General features: G+C 31.9%; 2 protein-coding genes across 2 annotated transcripts in view; both read right to left on the bottom strand.

The window, feature by feature from the left end:
* Positions 1-2,726: 2,726 nt before the first annotated feature.
* On the bottom strand, positions 2,727-8,290 carry LOC145327671 (uncharacterized). Its single transcript, XM_080171230.1, has 9 exons — positions 8,125-8,290; positions 7,390-7,521; positions 5,004-6,888; positions 4,552-4,664; positions 4,138-4,162; positions 3,871-3,986; positions 3,536-3,644; positions 3,071-3,142; positions 2,727-2,780 (listed from the first exon to the last, which is right to left on the bottom strand). The coding sequence occupies exons 1-9, from the start codon at positions 8,247-8,249 to the stop codon at positions 2,727-2,729; spliced, it is 2,631 nt and encodes an 876-aa protein (XP_080027356.1). The 5' UTR covers positions 8,250-8,290.
* A 2,324-nt stretch (positions 8,291-10,614) lies between these two features.
* LOC145321122 (uncharacterized) overlaps positions 10,615-26,047 on the bottom strand; it is a 73,130-nt gene continuing 57,697 nt past the window's right edge. The window contains exons 5-7 of the mRNA XM_080162855.1: positions 24,482-24,553; positions 12,262-12,384; positions 10,615-11,937 (exon numbers count right to left, since the gene is read on the bottom strand). Of these exons, the coding sequence (XP_080018981.1) occupies positions 10,875-11,937; positions 12,262-12,384; positions 24,482-24,553 (1,258 nt within the window). The 3' untranslated portion in view covers positions 10,615-10,874. The remainder of the gene's footprint in view (positions 11,938-12,261; positions 12,385-24,481; positions 24,554-26,047) is intronic.

Here is a 26,047-nt window from a genome sequence, read left to right as displayed (position 1 = left end):
TGTAAAAATAGTCAAAGGTATTTTAGACCGCAAAAATTTTAATGATGATTTTTTTCTAATGCTTGATGAACTAGGCCTGGTTTTTGTGCCAGTTGCCATCTAAAACCATTTCTTATAATATGTTGGGATTCTTATATAATGTGGGTTGTCATCCTCATATCATCCTCATGCCATTTAAAACCATTTCTTATATTATGCTTCTTTAGATTTCTTCTGATATAATATGTGGGTTATCATCCTTATGTCATCTAAAACTCTTATAATATGTCTTCTTAAGATTCAGGTATATAAGTGGGCTGTCATCCTTATGTTATTTGAAACCATTCCTATAATATGTCTTCTTAAGATTCAAGTATAATGTGGGTTGTCATCCCCATATCATCCTCATGCCATTTAAAACCGTTTCTTATAATATGTCTTCTTGAGATTCAGGTAAAATAATTGGGTTGTCATCCTCATGCCATCTGAAACCATTTCTTAAAGTATGTCTTGGGATTCTCATATAATGTGGGTTGTCATCCCTATCCATTTGAAACCTTTTCTTATATTATGTCTTCTTGGGATTCAGGTATAATGAGTGGGTTTACATCCTCATATCATCCTCATGCCATCTAAAAACCATTTTTTATATTATGTCTTCTTAAATTCAGGTATAATAAGTCGGTCGTCATCCTCATACCATCCTGCGTCATTCTCATGCCCTTTGAAACCATTTCTTATAATATGTCTTCTTGAGATTTAGAAATAATATGTGGATTGTCATTCTCATATTAACAAAATTTTAGTCTTCATTTAATTCAAATACATTCTATAACTCACAAAATCCATTGATATATATATGATTATTCAAATCAACTAAAGACTCAAGAGGTTGCGTGATTAAATCAGAATTTCACTAATTTTGTCTACACTTTCAATTGTCCTAGTAGCTTTGCCCACAGCCTCTAAGCATTCCTGACCTACACTCTTTGCTTAAAAACATAGCCTAGATCTTTCTCTTTCATAACTAATTGAATATCATTAGATATGCAAACACTGTTGATTACTTTATTAAAACAATAGAAAGTTACAAATTATAAGAATATTAAATTATCATCACAAAAGCACAGACATTTTTTACACTCCACACAAGGATTCATACCCAACCCCCTCCCCCCAACTAAAGAATCTCTTTGTACGTAACTGATTTAATTTTCACTTTTCCAATTAAGATTTAGATAGGAATATTGTTTAGATTCAGAGATTTGAATGTAGTGAGCATGTTTTCAACTCGGACCAGAGATTTCTCGTGTGTTGGAAACTGACTTTTCAATCCACCTAAATAATTTATTTTGAATAATTAAATATAAAACTGTATACTGGGAATATTAAGCTGACCACTCCTATCAACTTGCAACTTAATAAAAGTCTAAGATCCCTAAAACAGCCAAAGGGGTTAAAAAGGGTAAATTTGATACACCCCTGACACTAAAATTACTTAACTATACCGAGTCACCGACGGCCTATTAAAGTAGATCTAATGCTTAAAAGCAGGGCACGAAAGCCGTGCGCCATCCGCCTGTAAGCCTTAGGGAAATCAACCTTTACAGTTTTAAAAATCAGCTGGATATCTAAACCTGACTTAAACATAGCAATCCCTCTTTAAAATAATTCAAAGCATCCAAACAGGTTTTAATTTGAGGCATAGTCGAAGCTGCTAGGTTCTGCTTAAAAGGTTTTGCTATTAAAAAAAAAGAGGCTAACCATTTTTTGGGTTGGTTTAAGGAAACAGTTTCTTGATTGACATTGGTAAACAGGATAAGATTACCTAGGATTTCTTTTATCTTGTCCATTTTCTCTTCAGGTCCCCAATCATCTCGACCTAGTATAATTAATATTGGATCTACTGCAGTTCACGGTAAAATATTGCTGGTAAGCAATGTTTCCAAAAATCTATGAATTTTAAAGGCTGCTAGCTGCCAAACGGCTGAACGTACCGATCATACCCGCACACCATTTTAAGCGGCATAATAAGGCCTTCAAATAATCTGGAATAGCCAAGATCCAGTTATGAACAGGGAAAGCTTCACTGAAGAAAACACGCGTAAAATAGGTCTTTTTCGCGCATTTCTCTGCAGTGCGAGATAATTATGCATTATTGATTTATGGCTATTCCAGATTATTTGTAGGCCTTCTTATGCCGCTTCAAACAGTGTGCGGGCATGATCTGTACGTTCAGCCGTTTGGCAGCTAGCAGCCTTTAAAATTTATAGATTTTTGGAAATATTGCTTACCAGCAATATTTTACCGTGAACTGCAGTAGATCCTTAATATTCATAAAAGGGAAGTTCAACTAATCAGACGATCAGACAAACGAACAGGAAAAATTATCATGTTTCAAATGAACATAAGTAAGTTTGTAAATTTTTTAAGTTGAACTCTTTATAATGATAAGAAGATTCTGCGTTATGGACGTAAGGTCAAACCCTACATGTAGGACATCTTTGCTTTTACTGAGAATTTATATGATATATTCCTGGAATAGAACTTTTTGATGGTTGAATTTAGATTTAATAAGAATAAATTAATTATGCAACAATATGAAAGTTATTTACTTTGGAATGATTGTTTATGATAGACTATACTCAGACATCTATTAGGTTATGTAAAAAGATAGCTTTTTATAAAGATTATCTAAAAACTACGACCTAATCCGACCAAATGTTTTTAGGCTCTAGTCTTTATGTTTAAAAAAATATTTTATATTTACCTTTATACAAGCGGTAATGTTCATCTTTTGCCTGAAATTAAAATATCATTGAACTACTTCAACTATAAAATTTGCTTATATTTAAGAACATTTAATAATACGAAAGTCAAAAAGCTTTTTGGGACTAAAACAATGTGTAGGAATAATTTTGAGAGTACTTTATCCTTATTTTTTAGATCTTATCTTAGCATAGCATTTGATACCAGAATTAACAGGTAGGTTACCCTGTGTGATTGCTAGGCATCTCTATATGGGAGAAAGGTAAACCTATAATTTCTTTTCCATCCAGCTTATAACTACGAAATGTTAAAAAGTAACTACCTGTCTGTACCATTTAGATTTAGACTGAAACTGAAGTAGTACTGAGAATTTCTTCTCTCTTTCACCCTCCACCTTAAAAAAGTAGTTAATTAACAAGAAAATAAGGAATTATGGATCAGTAAACAGAACATTGTTGGCCAGATTGTCGATATATATTAGACAAATCAATCTTGGATGTATTTTTGCCACTTGACAAATAATCAATGAATGTATAAATGCCAGTGTTAGATGTATTTGTGGCAGTCATTTATAGAAGGACTGTATTATTGGCAAATGTATGTATACAATTTACATTTTGACATGAAAACATCTGTGTATTTCTGCTAGTTGTTAACTGTACTCTTTTGGAACCAAAGTTGAATAAAAGTTTAAATAATATAAAAAATATCGTGATTATAAAACTTTGGGTACCAGTGTGAAATACAACCCCAATGTCCCTTCCCCCCCTTATTTTACCCTACCTACCTGTTGAATCTCTTTATCAATTTCCTCCATGCGGTCAGCACAAGCTACCAGGGCGCTGCGCTCAGCGGTCAGATCGTCATCAAGTTCCTTTCTCCGACTTTCCGCCTCACTAAACAAAAAATACCACTGAATATACTGGAAATACAGGGTAGGTGGTTTAAATTGGCAAGGATTTTAAACCTTTAAAAAACACTAAAAATTGTAAAGCAATAAATTGTACTTTTTTCTATAGTCTAGATTTCACTTATCTCTGATGGAACTCATTAATTGATGAGTTCGTTCATCCAGTGGGAGAGGAGAGCATGGTGTGGTGGATATATATCCATTGTTAATACCTGAGCTGAAATTTAACTTTGCCAAGATCAACATCAACAATCTTGAGCATATTCTTCAGATCATTTATCTTCTTGGTCACAAGAGTTTTGTCAGATTTATCTTTCTTAGACTCGGTCTAGTAGCAGTTTCAATAGTGTTATTTGGATATTTCTAATAAAACAAAACTTTCATTTAAGAAAAAAGAATACTTGTATGTATTATATGGCCATTTCTAATAGATAAATTTAAGTAAAAAATAGATTAAAACCTATCCTAAAATTGTAGACCTGATATTCAAGCTGTTTTAGTGATCTAATTATAAAAAACAAATATACACACATGTAACAAGGCTTTTAGAGAGAGAAAAATTATGTTGTAGGTTTCGTGATTTTTTTACTTTATATTATTTACTTAACTAACTTTGATAAAAGAGTTATAATGTTTTATTGATTATCCTACTATATAAAGCAGATTTGTCTGAAGCTTAAGATTTAAACAATTTCTGAATTGGCTTAGTTCTCTATTTAAGGAAAGCTCCACATAGGTCCTGGGGTGGGATGAGATATTTTTTTCTATATTTAATCCCTGAGATGGTTTTAGGTCATTTTCGTGTCCTATCTTATCTTGCCATCCCCTAGCTAGATGCTTAGGGGCTCAACTGCGCTGGTTAGATATAATAAAAACAAAACTTAAATTTTAACAAAATTGATTCCTTGAGGCTTGTTTTCATATTCATCTTTTGAAACATTGATTCTCTCCTGTACACAGAGCCTTCCAGTTCTGATATCAACTCTTTAGTTGCTCTGGCTAACTCCTTAAACAATGGACATACATACAATTTGTAAACTTGGAGTTGCTACGCTTTAAATGGTTGAAAATTTCATTTATTTCAAAAGACTGCCATTCTTTCTAGAATTTCTTCATTTAATTGTAAAAAAGTTTTTCTATAATTCTTAAAATAAAATTTCGTTTGGTCAATATTTTACTGGAAGGGGAAATATATTTAAAATCATTCTTTAAAATTAAAAGGGGGTGCTACCACTTTTTTAACTAGCAAAAATACAGCCACTGTGTTTTTGGACAAAAGGTAATGTGTTTTTCTCAATTTAGTTTATAAAGAGATATGTTTAAATAAAAAATATCAGGAAGTTACCTTGAGTTTTTGTTCAAGATGATGAACCTCACATCTCATATGCTCCAACTCACCCCCCTTCTGTTTCTCCTCCCCGAGGTGGCTGGCCGTGTTCTGGCAGGACTTAACCTTGTCCTCCCACTCCAGTAGCTTACCATCTGCCTGCTGTACCTCCCACAGAGCTGTCTGCTGCCCAAGTTCAAATTCAGAAATGGCACACTTAATGGTTGAGATCTCATCATCTATGTCACTAACAGCAGCCATACCTTCTGTTATCTTGGTGTTGCGCTTCTTTTCAAGCTCACCTATTTCAACTCTGTCATTAGATAGAGTTTTGTTGAGTTTCTTGATGGTGTAGTCTAAATTTTCAATACGTTTTCTTACTTTTGTTAGATTCTCATTTAGGGTGATAATTTCTTCTTCATTTTTATTTTTCTTGTCCAGTAATATTGTGTACTTGTTCCTTGATTGCTCAAGATCTTGTCTGGTTTCATCTTGCTTCATGTGAATCTTGATCAACTCATTTTGCTTCTTAGTCCAATCTTTCCGCTTTTCATTGCAATACTTTGCCACCTTCTCAATTTCTTCCTTACACTTGACAATTTCAGCCTCTAGAGGTGAAGATTCTTGTCCATTTTTCTTGCTCAGATTTGTAAATTCTTTTTCAGCATGGTTGATCAAACTTTGAACTTTTTCAATGGCACATGTTGTTGATCTTAACAGCTCAGTGACTCTTTTTTCTTCATCTTCTAGCATTGAAATCTGAATAGACAGTTCATCTTTTTTGTGCCTATCAGTTACTTGAAGCAGTTTCATCCTTTCTATCTCTTTGTCCAGTTCTAGCTGATTGTTTTGTTCAATTTTTAGTTTTGATGAGACAACTTTAATCTTTTCCTTAATCTCTCTGATTTGTTTGTCAGCTTCACTTGAACTTTTCTCACTTGCCATTTGATCACGCAAGCAGTCCAGTACCTTCTTTTCCAGTTCTCTCTTTTGGAATTCAAGATCAAGAATCTTAGTTTTGATAGCTTCATTTTCTTTGTGAAGATCAAGATAATCTTTCTGAATAGTATCAAGCATCATTTCAGATTCATCCTTAACCTTCTCCAGTCTAGCTAACTCAATCTTACTCTCTTCAGATTCCTTTTTAAGTCTACCAATTAGACTTTTCTTCTGTGCATTATTCTTGTCAATTCTGCCAGCTACACCTGTAACACGTTCATGTTCAATCTGGCAAGCATGAATCTCATCCTTGGTGCTGTCAATTTCAGTCTTGACAGATTTCAGTTTTGTCTTTTGAGTTTCCAGAGCTTCTTCGAAGTTAGCAAGAGCATCATCTCTTTTGTTGATGTTGATAACAGTGTTTGACCAGTTGGCAAACATTTTCTTCTTTTCAGCCTCAACCAGCTTCAATTCATCTTCAGCTTTCTTCAGACTTTGCTTGATTTCATCTGTGGCTGTTTCCATGGCAGAGGATTGTCCTTTGATTTGTTCCAGTTGAAGACTGTACATTTCTACCTGATCATTCATTCGTGCAATATGAGCATCCTGAGCTTCTTTGGACATTTCAATTTCTTTCAGATCATGTTCACCCTTGGCAGCATTTTCTTGATCAACCCTCATTTGACTCTCCATTTCAAGTCTGGAAATTTGTGCTTGCAGAACCATATTAGCCATTGTATTCATTCTTTCCCTGGCTCTGTCAGCCTCAACTAGTTTTACTTGAACTTGTTGCTCCAATTCTTCCAGTTCTTTCTTTTGAACCTTGTTGTTTTCTTCAATCTTGATCCTGGATTGTCTCACTTTGTCCAATTTTTTGGTTGCTTGTCTTACTCTCTCCTCTTCCAGAACTAATTTCTTCTGTTCAGCATGAAGAGTTTTAGCTGCTTCTTCTTTTACCTTTTTCCTAAATTATATTTTTTGTTAGTAACCATTTTTATTATTAACCATCGGCTATGCTCCTAGAGGTCTCATGGGGTTCTTGATTAAATGGAGGGAGGGGGTGTACCGTACCTCAAATAGTTGTAAAACTTTACTAAACCTATAAGATGGAGATGTCGGTTCAGCGGTTGCGAGATCTCAAGCTACAGACAAGGATTAAGGTACAGGGATTAAACTTTTAGCATATATTCAAATTATAAATCACGCACTCTAATCAAAAAGAACAATAAATTTTGATTTAATAAAAAAAATTTTCTTCTCGAAATTAGGCTCTATTCTATTTCCAGTATGGCTTAAAAACTGATTAATATCCGCTGCTAGAATAGAACCAGCTCTAATCCATACTGAAAAATCAAGTATAGCATCATATTACAGAAAATTTCCATGAATATTGATATAGACATAATTAGATTAATATCTGCTGAAAGCTGTCTATAATAAAATGTGACAAACATTTATTATTTACCTTTCGGCCAAAGTATTCTCTGCTTCTATGATTTGTTGTTGTACTTGTTGAATCTGTCTCTGAAGGACTTTTCTGATGGCGGTCTGGAATGCCAACATCTTCGGATGCTTCTCAGGCAGGTTGCTCAGGTCACTGAAAACAAAGTTGTTTAAGTAAAAATTGAATTCGTAGTTGGCTACACTAACCCCCGTACACCCCATTTACCTTATCCCATCATCCCATCCCCTCCTACTTTATGCACGAAATGACCAATAAATGATGTACAAGTTAGCAACCAATTTTCCCTTGTCATAATATTCACGTATATTCTATGTGGATAATGATTTAATTTAAAATTATATTATATTTTTGTTTTTATAAATTCTGATAATAATGTTTAACAATATACAGTTTATGTAAAATCCTAACTTTAGTTTTACTTCCATAAATATGATTTTGAAAAAAATGTATATCATACGTTAAGCTGAACTTTAATGATAGTTTTGTGGAAATGGATTTTTGTATAAACTTATGAGGTATGTATTTATGGGCATCTAACTTTTCCACAAGTCTGAAATATGGGGTAGTATTTTCTTTGTTGATGACTATAACGTCATATTATCTAATGTTAACGCATTAGAGAGCTATACAATTTGTCTCCATAATGATTATATGGCATAGGAAAAAAATTTGGAAATTTTATAAAATTTTTAGACTTTTTGAAAATAAAAAAAAAAATTTAATTTGGAGGTTTACCTCTTAGAAAAGTTTTCAAATCCATTATTAGGATTCAGACTATTGGCATCTGTTCTATTATCATTATCCATAATATCCGTATTGATATAGGAATCATCGGCTTGGGAACTACTTCCCCCCTCCATACTTGTTTGATTTCACTTGGTCTTGTTGTTTATATAATGGTAAATTCCCTACTAATAGTTTAATAATATTTTCTTACTAGAGTTACGTTAATATTTATTTTCTGTAGTCCAGGAAAGCTGAGGGGAGAATATTGACTAGACAAAATGACAAATTTTCCCCTACTCATTTTTTGTAATAATACATGTATAAACAAGAAAAATTATAATTAAAAGTAATATGATGTCTTGTATCTATGGGTGTGTATAAAAGAATCTTGCTATATAATCGCTTGACTGATATGTTTCTCCTTTACGATAATGCTTTTCAAAGGAGACATACATATATATACCTAATAAATATACATAGATAAATTAAAAATGCCATTTCAATATTTTAATTTTTTCTTTGCTTTTATGTATGCTGTCATTCTTGATTATTTCATGAATATGAATACTGTTTGATATGTCGTCTTCGTTATAAGAATATAATATCTCAGTTGGTAATTGGAGTTTAAACCATAAACTTTATTTTATGAAAGTCTCGGACGCTTGATGGAGAGAGTGGGTGTTAAAGCCGACCAAATACCTTTTAAAATCAGTTATCTACTTTATGGATAAGGCAATGGTCAATAAATTGAACTACAATGATGATAAACAAAATTACCTCTTCTATTGATTAAAATTAAACCAACCAATCAAAACTTAATAAATTTAACCAACATAATTAAGGCAACGAATGAGAGAAAGGGTTTTCAAAACTACGGATAATAATAGCTTTTTAATTTACAGTTCTATATCCCCTCCATCCCTAATTATAGAAGTTATAAATAATCACGAAACCTCTTTATGAAAATAACTTGAAACTTCAAAAATGTTGATTTGTTTTATTGATAACAACTTTTTGTATGATATTGTTATCCTATTCATCTGATTTTTGGAATAATAATTTCAGGACAACAAGGTACAATATTATAAGTGTGGCATTTCTTTATCAAATCATAAAAATGAAAGTATGTAATTTTACTGTATCCCAAATTCCAATTTTACAACATATTTGACACTCTACAAGAGTTATTGTTCGTTTGTCCTTCCTTTCTGATTGTAGAGCTTTGCTTTTATTGATGCTAACATTCATTAAGATTTAACCCTGTAGTTGTATAGAATAAAAAATAAATATTATATATTATTTAAGGTTTATTAAATTATTACTCTTTACATAAAAAAACATAATCTTTTTACAATATATAATAATTTAGACATTTATCACAGCATATCAAAAATAATAGTTCAAGTTTTCAAATTATTATGTGCTCTAAACAAAATATGATTTTATTTTTACTATTGATTTATTTAGAATCAGACTAAAAAAAGAATGGTAAAATTGACACAAAAATATAAAAACTTAAACATTTATTTGTAACAAAATTTTAACAGTACTCTTGGTAATTTCCTTATAATTTTTAGTGGAGCAATTTCGGGTATAGTCCTTTCCACGACATATCTCCATAAGGAGCGATTCTTCGTATTTTTCACAGTAGCTTTTCTTCTATTTCTAGCCCCTGCGGGGGGCTCTAACCCTGCGGGGCCATTTACCTAACCCTGTGGGGCAATCACCTAACACAATATAACCTAACCTAATCTAAAATAACCTATAAAAAGCCATTTTAAAATTACGAAGAATCGCTCCTTATGGAGATATGTCGTGGAAAGGACTATACCCGCAATTTCTCTCCCCTCTCCTAATCACGTAATCCTCTAAAAAAACTGAGTAGCAAAATTGTTATCTATTATTATGTTAGGCTATGTCCCGTAAGGTTAATTCTCCCTACAGGGGTTAGAAACAAGTTAATTTAAGTTTAAGTTAAGAAGAGGTGGGGGGATTCTTTGCTCTACTAAGGTAAAAAAGGAAAATGATCCATTTTTTTTTCCAAAAAAGCACATTAATTAATCATTTTGTTATAATTTTAATAATAAAAATAATTATATACAAGAATATAAAATATAATAATGAAGCAAATGTATATAAAAATAGAATGCCACGCAACAGACTAGGACTAGTTTGGAGCAAAGGAGCGAAACCTTTGAAAATCTTTCCATCTTGGCAAGCTTAGTTCATAAGGTATCAATGCTGAATAATATTTTTTTTTATTTCATCGTATTATAGACAACTTTCCAAAGATGTTAAAATCAAAAGTCACAAGATTAAAACCGTTTTTGTTAGACCCGAGGGCCCAAGGGCCCATGCTAACAAAAGTGGTATTAAATTCATAACTTTCATTTTAATATTCATGGAAAATTGTCTGTAATACGATACTATACATACATTAATTTTCAATATGGCTGATAACCGATTCTAATACTGCGGATTTTAATCGGTTTCAAATACATGCTGAATAAAAAAAATAGGCTTCTTAAAATATAATATTTTATGTAACCTAAACTTTTACAGACATTTTTATGCTTTTCGCTGGTAAAATAGCTTTAAAATATAGAATACTTTTAAAAAGTAAATTTAAAAGTTAAAAACACCTTTTTTTACATTAATTGACTAGTTTTAACATTTATATGGCACAATATGTGAATTAAAATAATTTACACGACAAAATATAATTTAAAGACTATTTACATTTTAACTGTTTTGTTTCACTAATTTCCAGTACAAAGTTTTTTAGATTGGTAACTGTTTTTGAAGTAATTTAATGACTGTTTTCTCTTTCCGCCTGCAGCCGTTGGGTACAGTTCCGCCGAAGCACTGATATGAATGGGAGTTTGTGGGGGTGGCGGCGGAGTTTCGAGAAGCGGCGGCGGATGCATCATCATTGGCGGCTGTGAAAACAGCGGTCCAACAGTTGCAGCTGTTTGAAAGGGTAAGTATTGTGGTGGGTACAAGAAATGTGTGGGTGCACTTGCAGCCGCCAGAGAAAACTGCCAGGCGGCCGCCAGCTGATTTGTAGCATCAATGGGTAGGTAATGGGTTGTCAGGGTTGGACACGCCGTGACGGCGGCGGGATGGGTCGGTGGTGACGGTAACAATGCCCCGTTATTATTATCATGACTAGATATTTGGTGATGGGAGAGTTCGTGTAGCGGTGGTGAGCCTTGGAGGTGGGCTAGGGCTCCGCCGTTTGGCGGTAATGGTAGCGGTTGTTGCTGATGATGTTGGGGTAAAGGCGGCGGTGGGGATACAACCTCAGGGTTGTGGTGTTGAGCTGGTGCTTGTTGGTGTTGTGGCGGTAGGGGAGGTTGTGAGTATGTTGTTGAAGCTGAAGTGGTTGGCGGTGGCGGTGCCATCTGCATAGATGGAGGCCCTGAAGACGCCGGAAGCAACTGCATATTCGATGCCGAAGAAAACACAACCTGCTGTGGATTTTGCTGTTGCTGTTGTTTTTGTTGTTTGCTTATGAAAGCTTGGAATGCGGAGTAGAGCATGTTCATCAGCTGTGGGTCTTTACCATTTGGATCAGATTTTAGCTGGGAGGCCACAACAGCCTCTAGAGATTGACCACCAGGACCGCCAACTTGTCCACTAGGCGCTGAAGAACTGCCAGATCCAGGTAGAGTGACACCTGGAGGAGAAGCAGTTGACAAAGAAGCTGCTTCTGTGGTTGACAGCTTGGCCGCTACGGCTGCCAGGTTAGCAGCTGTGCTTGTAGCCGCCTGCACAAGGTTGACGGCTGATTTTGACTCGGATTCTTCGCGAATAATGTTGCTGAAAAAAAGAATATTATATTAATACAGAAATTACAAGAAATTATAAGGTAACATGATGTCAGTCTGTCTTATGCATGTCTGATATGATTCACCCAAACAATGAAGTATTCTATAGGTCCAGGTTTATAAATATTTGGGCCTTCAACCTCCCTTGAGAAATCATCAAGAGAAAAAAATACCCCCTTTCTTTAATAATTTTCTTTTTAAAAAGTGGTAGAAGGTCTTACCCCAACTTCCTTCCTTTAAGTGCCCCTTGATGCTGCTAACAGATATGCACATTGTAATTTGTGCAAGAAAATCACATTTTAAAATCTTAATTTACCTTGTAATAATGGAATTAAGAGAAAGGAGGAAGGCTGGATTATGTTTAGCCAAAGCTTGCAGCTGTGTGTAAACACTCTGTCCAGGACTGTCTTCTAACAAAGGACCAGACTTCTCATTCAACCTAGAAATAACAATAAGCATAAGGTAAACATTGAGAAAAACTTTGCCTGAATTTTCTTTAGAGATTGTCAACTTTTGTGCAAAAATGACTGGGTTTAAAAAGAACCAGATAAAATCTGATGTGTCTGTCCGTAGAATGCAAATGGTTGTCAAGGACCATTTTAACTACAGTTATAAAATAATTATTTCAAAAATGAAAAAGAAATTTATTGGTGGCTTCGTCCCTAGACCCTATACCCCTGAAACCTGAGATTTTTAAAACATTTTTTTTATCATTATTATTTTATTTTAATTACTTCCCCGAAAATAGTTAAAACTTTCTAAGAACCTATAGGAAGCTCCTCTAAAGAAAAATTAAACAGTCATGCACATAGTGACATTTTTTTTTTATAAAAATAGATTTAAACAAGGTTACTAGAGAATTAATTTACAAACTTAAAAAAAAATAAGGTTTAGAATTCTGAAATCTAAAGGGATAAGGCATTGGCCGATAAATTATGTACATCCATAATGAAGATACACAAAATTACCCATTCTGTAGATTACAATTAGTGATTGAAAGGTTTGAACACTCAACTTAATGAACCAACCAATCAAAACTCAATAAAAGTCCCCAAAAAAGTTGCTAAGCCAATTAATAGAAAACTTTGGGGAATAGTGTAATAGACTGTACCTTCCCTCCCTGTTTAGAAGTGCACCATATTTTATCAGATACTAGAGATTTTATTATCAATAAACTTGCTTGCAAATATAGGATGCAAAAGATCATTGAGATAAACAAGGATGTCAACATTCTTAGGTAATTAAGCACAAAAAAATCATGGATGGAAATATGTACAAAGTTATTAATAGAGCAGATGTTCAGTGTTCATAAGTCAATAAAAAAATATATTTTAAAAATCACAAAACCTTTTATATGTTTTATACAGACTGACGAACGGACAGAGTGAATTTTAGAGTTATAGCTTTACTTCTAAATATGGAAAAATACATTTTATTAAAATATTATTTGTAGCGCAGCTACAATTTTTACTATTTGTATTCTAAAGTCGGAACCCAGTAATAGTGTCGGACTTATTATGACGTAGAAAAAAAAATTAGCCAATGAGAGGCCATTATTGACCAATGGTAAAATTTATAGTGGCCTCTCATTGGCTAATTATTTTTTTTTACGTCATAATCAGTCCGACACTTTTACTGGGTTCCTAAAGTCGTCGAAATATAAAAAGTAGTAATATTTTAGTACATCTTTATAGTGAAGCTTCTTTAGAACTGTGGAAGTTTCATAACAATTTAGAGGAAGAAATCGCCGCTGAAAGAAATTAGCAGTTTCATTAAGTGGAATGACAACAATTTCTATGCACACTCTATTCTTTTATCTCAATTTACTTGTAAACTCCTTCATAATGCTGGCTTGAATAACAATATAATATATGATTTTATTAATTTCATATCAAACTAAGCCTAACATACACCTTGTTTGTTTTATTCGTTCTATGTAAATTGATTTATGTCTTAATTTTACCTATCTAATATTATTTTTTAACTATGTTTTTATATTATTTCGTAATGGAATGAATATTCAAATGTCAGCAGTAGCTGCTAGTATTTAAAGCAGTTTTTATGACAGCATATTTTCAGCTGCCGAGCCTATTCATAGCACTATAAAGGAAAAATTTATAGAGCTATCAAGAAAAGAAATTGAATATATTGTTTACGCATATATTGCATGTTTATGTGCTTATATTTCGGTAGAATCCATATTTTCAGTAAAGTACTCCCTCCACCCTTCTCTTTATAGGTATACTAGCGGCTTCGCCCCTAGCCTCTAGGGGCTTTGACCCAAGAGGTGATCAAAAATTTTTTTTGGCGAAATTCGTAAAAGGACCAAGGAAATCTTCAGCAAAAAAAATGGGGGGGGGATTCTTTTGTTTTTTGGGGGGGGGGTGAGGGTGTCCCACCCCCCAAGAAAATAGCCTAAAACCACCACAGGACCAGTAGGTATATTCCCTGAAGAGTAGAATCCAAACGGTTCAGTGGTTACCGAGATCTTAAGGGACGGACAGACAGACAGACGGACGGACAGACATCATTCTACTTTGTATTATAGATAATGGCATTTTTCTGTGAAGATTCCTGTGACCAATAGACATCTAGTGAATAACTTTCTTTGAAATTCCAATCGTTCATATTGCTATTGCGAAAATTTCATTTTTAGTGGTTGAAGTTAATTTTCTCAGCTGCTATTAAAGATAGAAGTCTTGTTTCTTTTAAGAAGATTAAGAATATCTTCTCTAAAAAGTGGCACTTTCTGTAAAGGAAGGGGCTTGAATGACCCACTTGTAAATAAAGGGAAATTGCGTATATTTGCATGTAATTGCACCAATATCTTTTACATCTTGGCATCCCTCATTTCTGCAGGTTTTTTTTATGTGTGCGCAAGTTTATGTGTGTGTTTGTGGGTGTTTCTGTGTATGTTGGTGAGTGGGTGTTTCTGTGTATGTTTGTGGATGTTTCTGTGTATGTTACTGTGCTCAGAATGGACTTTTCAAGTCTATTTTTCTCGAAAATTGGACTTTTGAAAGCCTTAAATGGACTTGAAAAAAAAACAACCTCTCGATGTTCAATGGACTTGTGAAAAGTTGTCTCCCCCTTCCCCTTTTTTATCCCCTTCTTCCCAAATGGACTTCAAATGGAAGAAATGGATGTAAAATGGACTTCACGCGTCCTAAAAAATGGACTTGAGCAAAATTTTCATCTGAGCACACTATGTTTCTGTATGTTTGTTTCTTCAGGGTTTTGAGTGTGTCTATTTTATGTGCGAGTGTTAATATGGTTGTGTGTATTATTTTTGTGTGTTTCTTTATGGTTCTGTTTTGTGTGTATGTGTTGGTTTATGTCCGGGATAAGTAAAAAGCTAAATATATAAAAATCAACTTTGTATGTTAGTATAGATTATAAAATGACAAAAAAATATTCCACTAAAGTTTTTTATTGTTTCAAGATATTAATGTGTTTTTCTTAATGTCGAAAATATTCAAATTCTAGTTAAAAGGCTATATATTTCATTATATCACTTATTTTAAAATCAAAAGCTTTACATAAGAAGGAACTTTATCAAATAATATTTATTATAAATTTAACTTTATATTTTTTTTCTCCTAGTTACGTATCTCTATACCCACAGGTTTATGAGCGGAGTTTAGTGCATATAAAGAAATTTCAAGGTCCTATCATGATCTGTATTCAACATTAGGTCCCCACCAGGGATACAGGGATATTTCAAGGTCCTATCATGATCTGTATTCAACATTAGACTTTAGGGATACAAGGATGGGACAATAGACAATAAATTAATATCGACCCTCTCGATGTGTTGCATTTCATTTATAATTATTGAGATTGCCTCCTTATGACCAAAGTAGTATAAAAGTAGCTGGCTAAAGAGAACTATCCCCTCATCTACCCTTTTTACCCAATCTCCTCCCCTCCTAAGGAATGAACGAACTGTTCAATAAATGATGTCCATGTTAGCAACTTAGATATATCCACATACATTCTATATCCATTTTTATAGGATTTTTTTCCTAAGAACTTGTTTTTTATGGGGGTCATAATATTTAAGCCTAGTATACCAATTTTCACCTCAAGGATAATATCTTATCAAAAATCAACGAAAAGTTGTAAACTTTGATTAACAAAGTGTATGTAAAATATACGTGGATATTATGACAGGGGAAAAGTTGTTGTTAATTTGGCTTGCTAAGATGATACTCGTTTATTGGTCAGTTTGTTAATCCACTAGGAGGGCTCTAAAGGGGTTGGAGGGGGGAATCGTTAGCTGAAATCTTCACTTTAATAGAGAACTTGTAAGATCCAAGTAATAATATATCCATTATGGACGAGGATAAATGCAATAATTTGAAGCACAGCTCAGTTGGAAACACAACAGGTGTGTTGACTTACTTCTTTTTTGTAAATATCGTTACAGCAGCATTACATTTTTATGTTTGGAAGTATAGGTGGACAAGTTTGGACCAACCAATTCAAATTTTATTAAAAGAAACTTAAGTTTTTATGGCAACAAATCGACGAGGGTGGGGACACTACACTGTAAAATGACGGCAAAGACATACACGTAAAACGTATGTGTAGTGTAGCTTTTCTACTAAAAAGCTGTGTGTTAAAAGATCAATACAAATATTAATGGAGATAGAATATATTTGGATATAATGACAAAGGAAAAATGTTGTCAATTTAGGTTGCTGACATGAAACTTGTTTATTGGTCAGTTCGTTCCATAAGTAGGAGGTGAGGGGATGAGGTTTAGGGGTAGATGGGGATATCCTTATTTTAGCCTGCTGCAAGTTTCACTTATTAGAGAACATGAAAATCTGGTGTATGATCCATGTACTAATATATCCATTTAAATACTACAAAAGATAATTGAAATAATTGCGTGTTTTATGTTTTATACAAGATTTAAACAAGAGTTTAATTGTCTCAATGAAATAATTATACAAGGGAAGGTGGAGTTATTATTTAAAAGAATTAATTTACAGCGTAAACAAGGATGACAACATACATAAGTAGCGAAGCACAAAAGTTATAAATGAACAAATAGAGCAGATGTTCAGAGGTTATAAAAAAGAGAGATAGTATGCGATTATTAAATAATAGAAAATCACTAACCCTTAGAAAAATTAATATATTTTTTATAGCATGACTGAGAGACTGATGTTTTACTGTATAATCTTTGGTAAAGGGTATCTTTACCAAAAAGATTAGCCGTCTTTCTTATATAGCAGCCGATAAAATCACGTTTCCTCTACAGCCTTACTTACGTTCGGACGGATACAAAAGTAAATAATAGAGTAGCTTTGCTACTAACAAGAACGGTAAAATCCTCTAGTAACAAAGAAAATAAAGAATAGAGAGGTTGGTTTACACAAGAAGTGATATTTTTGACACTACATTCTAACCAACCATTTCAAATTCATGGCATTTTAAAAATATGTTTTTGTATTGAAGGACATACAAAATCAAATCAATTATATTTATTCATCTTAAATGATTGATTAATCATAATTTACGATGATTTAATTGATTTAAGATACTTAAAATTTTTTTAAAAATTCAAGACTTTTCTTTTTTTAGATAATAAATAATATGAAGAGTATTGGTTTGAGATTAAAGCTTGTTGCTTTTTTGGCCTTGATAAGAGATAAAAAGGCATCTGATCTATTGATGTGGAAAATTACAAGAGGGCTCAAGAAAATAAGAGGCTAGCAAAATTGAAGATTATTGAACCTTGTAATCAGAAGCGCGTAGAAGAGTGGTGTAGGGGGGTGAAATACAACAACACCCCTCTCTTGTTGTCAGTATCACACCCCCCTAAAGCTCAACCATCCGTACACCTCTCTCGATTTTGTTTTTTGGAGGGTGTTTGACACCCCCTTGCAAAAACCTGTTCAACCTTGTAATCATCTAAAAACGTAGCTACCTTGTATATGAAATTGTCTATGATTTAAAAGATATTTAAAGAGCCAAAAAGAGCTCTTATATGTATCTTTATTCATCTGCTAATTTTGCGAATAATCTTGACTCATTAAACACACACACACACACACCTAACAATATGAAACTAAGGATTTTTCTCTAACAGATACGCTATTATTAGACTGAATCGTCCTTGTTTGAAGCACAATCAATTTTGAATAAATAGAAACTTGAATATCAAATGACCTTGTGTTTTTCATTCAGACTAAATATTAATCCATCCTATAATAGTTGGGTAGTTAGAAATAAATGTAATGTGAAAGAATTCACTAAACCTTTGATTTCAAAGGTCTCAAAAGAGTCAAAATCAAAGCTTCAGCATCCAAAAAACTTTTAATTGAATATAAGATCCAAAGAATGATATCTAACTAATTTTAACAAAATCATAGAGGGAGGGAAAATAGTACTGTAAATTATACCGGTTGGTCCCCAAAGTTTTATAAACACGATTACTTGTAAGTTAAACTTAAAACTTAAGGTTATACATATGTTTTTAAGTTAAGGGTTAAAAGTAGAGCGATTTTCTTTTAGTAATATACATAATATGCCCATTTGAGTTTGTGTATGTCTGTGTGTGTGTGTGTTTGTTTAAGTACATATCTTGATACAAGTTATATAAGTGTGGTTACAATGAAGCAAAACAAATAAACATTTAAGAATATAAGAGCTAACTTAAAAACAAAATATAAATTCAGACATTTTAGATGTCAATGTATATTTCGGTAATGTTTTTTTTATATTAAAATCAATTAAGATACAATGCTATTATATGTTGTACAATTAGCCGAAAATAAATTTTTAATTTAGCAATTTTCTTCAAAAATTGAATTGAATTGAAAAGCCTTTTAATAGCCTAAACAAAAAAAATATGATGAAACTTCTAAATTATTTGAAAATTTAATGCAACAAAAAAAAATTATTAACATTTGATTGTTTTTGACGTTTTTGTTGGAACACTTCAAGTTTAAATTTAATGTGTGTGTGTGCGCGCGTTGGTTGCACCAATGACATTGACACTGAGAAACTGTTTCACGGACAAACCATGCAAGTAGAGTAGTCTTGGGGGAGGGGGAGGGGGGTTGTGATGGGGGATAATCTGGTTTCATTTCTCTAGGGCAGCAGCAATGGGGACTTATTTTCGGTGATTTAAATTAATTAAGATCTTTTTTTCATTTTCTGTTTTTTAAGGTGGGGAATTTGTTAACCCGAGGAGGAAAAAAGGATAAAACCACCCCAAGACCTTAGAGGTTCCTGAAAAGTACAACCGATTTTCTGAGATATAGCTTCAGTCAAAAAAACTTACAACTATTTAATACATATCCATTACAGCACTAAAATTAGGATTTTTTCTAATAAAAGAAAAACAAAATTGAAACGGAATATATAATCAATTGATAAACATTCAAGAGTATATGATTTAACTTGATAAATAATGGTTTATAATTGTCTTTCTCTGTGTAAGGCCTATGCAATATACACATTGAAACAAATTTCTCTACCTCTTTAACTGTATAAACATTTAATTTAAAGCTTGATTAAACATTATTTGTTTCTTTTGCAAGGCAAACTAGAAATCTTAAGCCAGACGAATGATCAACTCTTTAAAAACCAATTAAGCGCTCTGCATGTAAGAGTGTAGAAAAAAGTCTAAACCCATCCTTAAGCATAAATCTAAAATTAAAACAGCCTATTGCCATCCTGGGACCTACGTAAAGCTGGCCTAAATTGAAGAACTCAATCGGTTCGGTAGCTATCGAAATCTTAAGCTACAAACTCAAAAACCTTACCACTTTATATAATAGGATTGCAGTCTTTTTAGTATCTGTGGTTCAATACAATAGGGGCTGGGGGATAATAACCAAGAATATAAAGGGATAAAACAATAGCCGACAAATTGATGTACATTTCCAATGATGATACACAAAATTACCTCTTCTGTAGATTAAAACTAGTGGTTGAAACGTTCGGATGCTCAACTTATTAAACCAACCCATCAAAATTCGATAAGCTTCCTTAATATTGAATGTAAGAAGGATCATAATTATAATGGATTTATTATTACTTGGATCTATTACCAGATTTTCACTTTCTCTAATAAAGTGAAATAGCAGTGGGTTAATATAACGATTTCCCTTTTCCACCAACTTTTACCCATCCCCTTCCCTCCTACTGGATGAACGAACTGACCAATAAACGAGTTAGCAACCTCTGTTATAATATCCACGTATATTAAACATCCATTATAGTTAGTTAAAATGAACTAACCAAAAATCTTATTTATATATTCTTCCTCTTAATAAGTTCTTTGTTTGAAACTCTTTATTTTAATGCTTGGCTTCCTTTATCACTCATAATTGCACATATGTTTAATGTAATTTAAAAGCGAATCTTTTCTATAATTCTGACTTATATAGAGTACTTACGTCATTGTAATTTTTCGGTTATAAGAAGGTCTCAATTAACAGTAATAGATATTTTTGTCAGAAAGCTTATTAAATTCTAAGTAATTCATCTTTAAATTTTCATAATTCAAAAACAAACTAACATGGTTATGAAAAACTTACTATAATGCAATGAAATATAGCTTATTGTTATCATAGTTTCTTTAATGTAGAAACTACATATATTATTAGGTTATACAGTTAAAATATACGTGGATATTTTGACAGCGGGAAAATTGTCGTCAATATAGGTTGCTAACATTGACATCATTTATTAACCAGTTTGCTCATACATGAAGAGAGGGGATGGAGTTATGGGGTGATTGGGGGATCATTATTTTAGCCAGCTACAAGTTTCATTTTATTTCAGTACATGATAATCTTGTGTAAGATCCAAATAATAATAATTACATTGTATGCTTGCTTTGTATATTGTTTTCCTCGTTTGGAAGTGCATTTGTGTGCACCTTAGTTACACTCTACATGTGTCTTTATAATTTACTAGCGAAAAGGAAATGTGTTTTGCCACCAAAATATTAAGGCTCATATTTTGGTTTGTCATGTACGCATTTTAACAAGGACAATTGCGTCAAAAAGTAGCAAAACTGAAGGATTAATTTAATGTAAATTTAAATCTTAAAATTGATGTTACTAAGCAAAAGTCACGTGAAACATTTAATGACGTTACAATTAATTTTCATAAAAAGTAGCAAAGCATAAAAAAATCTTGGATGAATAAACGAGCAAAATGAGTTAAAGAACAGACGTTTATTTGTCGGAAAAAATTATAAAAAATTACGAAACCTTTAAACATTCATATAAATGTGTCTTTTGTAATATGACCGACAGAACAATGAACCAGGAAAATTATATACTGGATGCATATTGGTAGATAGAATCTTTACAAAAAATACACCAGTCTATCATTCATAGGAGCCAAGAAAACTCAATTTTCACCCAAAATGTTTGAGACCGGCAGATATTTTGAAGTATAGAGTAACTTGGCTCCCAACATAAGCATTTAAAGAACTTGCAGAAAACCCTAATGTGATTTTTATTCATGAATTTACCATAAAAAGAAGATTGCTTTTTTTTGATGTTGGAAAATATAAATTGACAAATAGTAATATTTCACAACTTTAAAGACTTTAATTTTACAAATTTGCTTTAGAGTTTTATTTGTTAGACTAAAAGTTGTGCCCTAGCCTCTAGTTTATTTGCGCAATTTGTTTTTAGATAAAATGGCTTTTAGGGGGATTGTCAATTTTTTTCCGGTTCCGCTGAGAACCAAATCGTTTCAGCCGTCAGTTAGATCTTTAGACAGAAAGAAACTAATAGACACTACCTACCACTTTTATATCTGCTAAAATTCTATCCTATTTAACTTTTTATTGTTGCATAATCATCTTTGTTTTTAATAAAATTTAATTGCTTATGTCAAATATTCATGACATTAGTTTAAAAGAAGCAATTAAAAACAGTGAACAATGTAAAGTTTTTATGCTGATTCAGAACATTTAGTTCCTCATCATGTCTTATAAGTAGCGCAGCTACTCTATAACCAGACTATATCTGTCCGTCCACATCGAACTTTGACCAGACAATACACACACAAATGCACAGAAAATAAATACTTTTTAAAAATTTTATTCTCAAAAGCTTTGATATAACAAACTTATTTTCATTCTAAAATTACATTTACTGAATATAGATAAAGTTTTCAAAAATATTATGATAATGTATTTTACTAGCTTGATGATGCTGCGCCATTTATTAACATAATTGTCATTGTTAATTTGATTTTAACAATCTTGTTAATACAAATATTATTAGAATTTATCTTAATATGTTTTTAATAAAAATATTTCATTGGCTAAATTAATACTTCCATGAGATTCAATTATCAAATTATGATATTTTTCTGAAATTTAATAAGATAGATAGTGGCTTCACCCCTAGCATGTAGCATAAAATAGCCTAAAACCGACTAACACTATGTGACTGAAATTAAATATTCCAAAAATAAAACCATCCTGAATGTTTAAGAAGCTTCTCTAGAAAGACAGATATCAATAATACGAGGGAATAATCATTTTAAAATTTTCAATCTTTATCAACAAATGCATATTTTGTTCAAAGCTTTAAGATACAAAACACTTTTTTTCTTAATGAATAATGGCTCAATAATCTATGCCTATAAGCTATTTTACAAAAAGTTCACAACAAAAAATGTTCATTCATGTAACTTAATGATTGGAGTATAAAACAAAGAACAAATTTCTTGTAACCACGTCATTTGTTTACATTATTAGAGCGAAGCTTTTCTGTCATAATGTATAATGGTAAGTCAGTCAGATTTATTTAACAGGGATCTTAAGTGAAAAGACAATTAATAAACAATAAACTAAAGAACATTTCTAATTTTGCTAAACAAACAGCTATTTTGTACAACCCAATGAGGATTTATAAAAGCCCCCACAGGGTTTAAACAAATGAATGAGTGAACATGTTTTTAAACTTTGGGACCGAAATGGCCCCTCCCTCCATGCGTATGATTGGAATATCAAATCCAAACTTGGTATGATGATTCAAAGGACAATATGGCAGAGCTACGTGTTGTTATTATTATTCTGAATATTGTCATACTTGTTAGTTTCAAGCAGGGATAGAGGGGACATTATGCTGTTTATTACACAAGTCCCCAAAGTTTTATGATAACGTTTTCTCATTTTTTAGCTTAACAACTATGGGGACTTTTACTATGAATTTTGATTAGTTGGTTCATTAAGTTGAGTGTTCAAACGTTTCAACCGCTAATTGTAATCTACACAAAGGGTTATTTTGTGTATAATTGTATATCAATTTATCGTCCATTGTCTTATCCCTTTACATCCCTGGTTTCATGTGTAATTACTTATTGAATATTGCCTATTCAATATTTCCCAGGGATAAAGGGAAATTAATAGATATTTATTCCATCGTATTATAGACAGCTTTTCGCAGAAAAGTAAATTTTAAAATCATAAGAAATCGGAAGGCCAGGAGTAACAAAACTGGTATAAAAATTAAAATTTTTATCATTTTATTATTCGTAGAAAATTTTCTAGCATACAAGATACGATACAAGATTTTTTTCATGTATGGCTGAGAACTGGATCTAATTCAGAGGATAATAATCAATTTTAAAGTCATACTGAAAAATGTATAATAAATTGAACCTCCACTTATTGGAGAAAAATCAACAAATTCTCTTCTATAAAAATACAAAAATATCTATGATTCTAAAACACTCTTTTTCGCGTATATTGGTTGACGAAAGATTAATTTATCTCACATTTACCTATCCCCATATTCCTCAATTCTCCCTTATGCCAAAACAATTGAATTAATTTTTATTGTACTAAACTATATTTGTCATAAAACTAATAAATTTTGATTTCATTTTGGTTTTATAAGTTTTAATTCATGCATGATTAATTGTTATTTGATATGTTTTTTTATTGTTTTATTGTTGTTATAAAATTTCATATCTTTCCTTTGGTTGTTATTCAAAGTATATTACAAATTATTGTAATATGATGTATGCATTTCTGAGGGTACGGGGAGGAAGGGGGAAATTGACTGTAAATCAAACTGATACCCAACGTTTTAAAACCACTTTATCTTATTCGTTGACTTAAAAAATTTGGGTACTTTTATTTTCATCGGTTAGTTTAAAACTAGAAGTGTCTAAACTTTTCAACCAATAATTTTGGCCGAATATTATAAAAGATAAAATTTTTTATTTATTTTTCAAAATCAAATGGAATAATCAATTATATGTTAAATATGGTAGGCATTACTCAATAATTACTCTCGAAATTCACATAAATAAAATAGACTTATTTTACTTGTTTTTCGTCAGTGAAGCTTTCCCTGTGCATCATTGTATTTTGACTTTTCCATATTATTTATAGGCCTTTTTATGCTACTTATCACGGGCATTCATGTTCATTCAGCCGTTTGGAAGCTAGCAGCTTATCAAGTTTATAGATTTTTGGAGTTAATCGTTACCAGGAACATTTTATCATGTACTGCACTAGATCCCAAAATTCTTACCTTCCATTGGAGTTATTGATGAAGCTCATGTAGATATTGATTGCTGGAATGTTAGGAGCACAAAACTGAACTCTGAAATAAACAATATATTAGAATTGATTGACTCGTCCTATTTATTTAATACTTTGTGGGATAATTATCTTAAATGATGAAAATTAAACTTCTAAATAAAATAATCTCTTTGATTTTATCCATATTTAGCCGTTTCATTACCTTTATAGACTTACTTATTTGACAAGAAGTATAGCTGCCATTTAGATTTTTTTATTTAAGAATAGAGAAGATAAAAAGATAAAAAAGGGATTATGGGAATAAAATTGGATTGCCCTTTATTGAAACAATTTTATAAAGGTTAGGTTATAAATTGTTCATTTCCTTATGCCTAAAGATCAAAACATAATATTATGAGCGAAGCTACTCTATATATGTTCATATGATTGTCGGTTGGTTGTTTTGTCGGTAATATCCGTGGTTAAGGTAGACTCATACAAAAAATAAGTTTAAATGAGTAGGTTGTTTTTAATAGAAAAAAGTATAAAAATTAATACCAAAAAAATAAAGCATGGATATGTTAATGGTACACATGGTTAAATTGATTGCTTGAAAAAGTAAATACATAAAATTCAATTTTTCTTGAAAATATTTAAAGCTATGTTATAAATTGATGTAATCGTTCTTGTTGTATTTTGACCCAGGCTTCGCCCCCCACTCCTTGGTTGCACTAAATATTTAAATTCTTTGCTAAAATCTTATGCAAAAAATATTCGGTAAATACCAATTAGGTATTTAGCATTAAAATTGCATTTTTCAGAGAGTGGGGGATAGTAAAATGGGATCTAAAAATATTTTCTGGTATGTAAAACTTCAAGAGCTAAAAATGTATGTCTATAACTGTAAAAACAGGAATTTTAAGTCAAACTAAATTTATATATCATTAACCCATACATGTATTCTTGATTACTAGCAGATTTATTGTGAAATTGTTTTTGAGAGTTGCCACAAAAAAAATGATTCGCACTTTTGTTTTTACTGAATAAAATAATAATTAAAAGTATTGCTTGTTATTTAATTGAAAGTAAATTATGTAGAAAGGATAGGTCTTATTAACATTTTACATTAAGAAACAAAACTTAAAACCTTGAATGTCTTTCTAAAGTTTTGGAGTGGCACAATCCTCTAAAAAAGTAATAGTATGTGTGTCTATCTGTTTGTAATAGAATTTCATTTACTACTGACAAATATAAATCACACCAGAAAAAAATAACTCTACCCCTCATAAACAGTTTGTGCATTATAAAATTAAAATTTAAGGTGGTGGGTCAATCTCGCCCCCCCCCCCTTTAATTTTCACTAGTAAAGGACCTTCAATGGCGTAGCCGCTAGTATTTTTCAAACTATAGTAAAAAGGCTAAGTCTTTAAAGATAATGGTAAAAACAGAATGAATTATTAGAGTACGTGATTTTAAACATACAAAAAAATATGTTAGGTTTACCTATTAATGTACAATTAGGTATGCCTTTTAATCCATAGTTGATAAATTTGCCAGAAATGTTAATTGTAATTCC

The sequence above is a fragment of the Acartia tonsa genome, chromosome 1 (genome assembly GCF_053477335.1).
Source record: "Acartia tonsa isolate MP-2025a chromosome 1, ASM5347733v1, whole genome shotgun sequence".
Classification (NCBI taxonomy): domain Eukaryota; kingdom Metazoa; phylum Arthropoda; class Copepoda; order Calanoida; family Acartiidae; genus Acartia; species Acartia tonsa.
This window is presented reverse-complemented; position numbering and strand designations above follow the sequence as displayed.

What these genes read in the sequence shown, in the direction of transcription:
- LOC145327671 (XM_080171230.1), bottom strand. Translation starts at nt 8,249, where the DNA reads ATGGAGGGGGGAAGTAGTTCCCAAGCCGATGATTCCTATATCAATACG. An exon ending in TTTGAAAACTTTTCTAAGAG is followed by an intron (nt 7,522 to 8,124) that starts GTAAACCTCCAA and finishes CTTTGTTTTCAG; the next exon opens with TGACCTGAGCAACCTGCCTG. An exon ending in TTGATAAAGAGATTCAACAG is followed by an intron (nt 3,143 to 3,535) that starts GTAGGTAGGGTA and finishes TACTTTTTTAAG; the next exon opens with GTGGAGGGTGAAAGAGAGAA.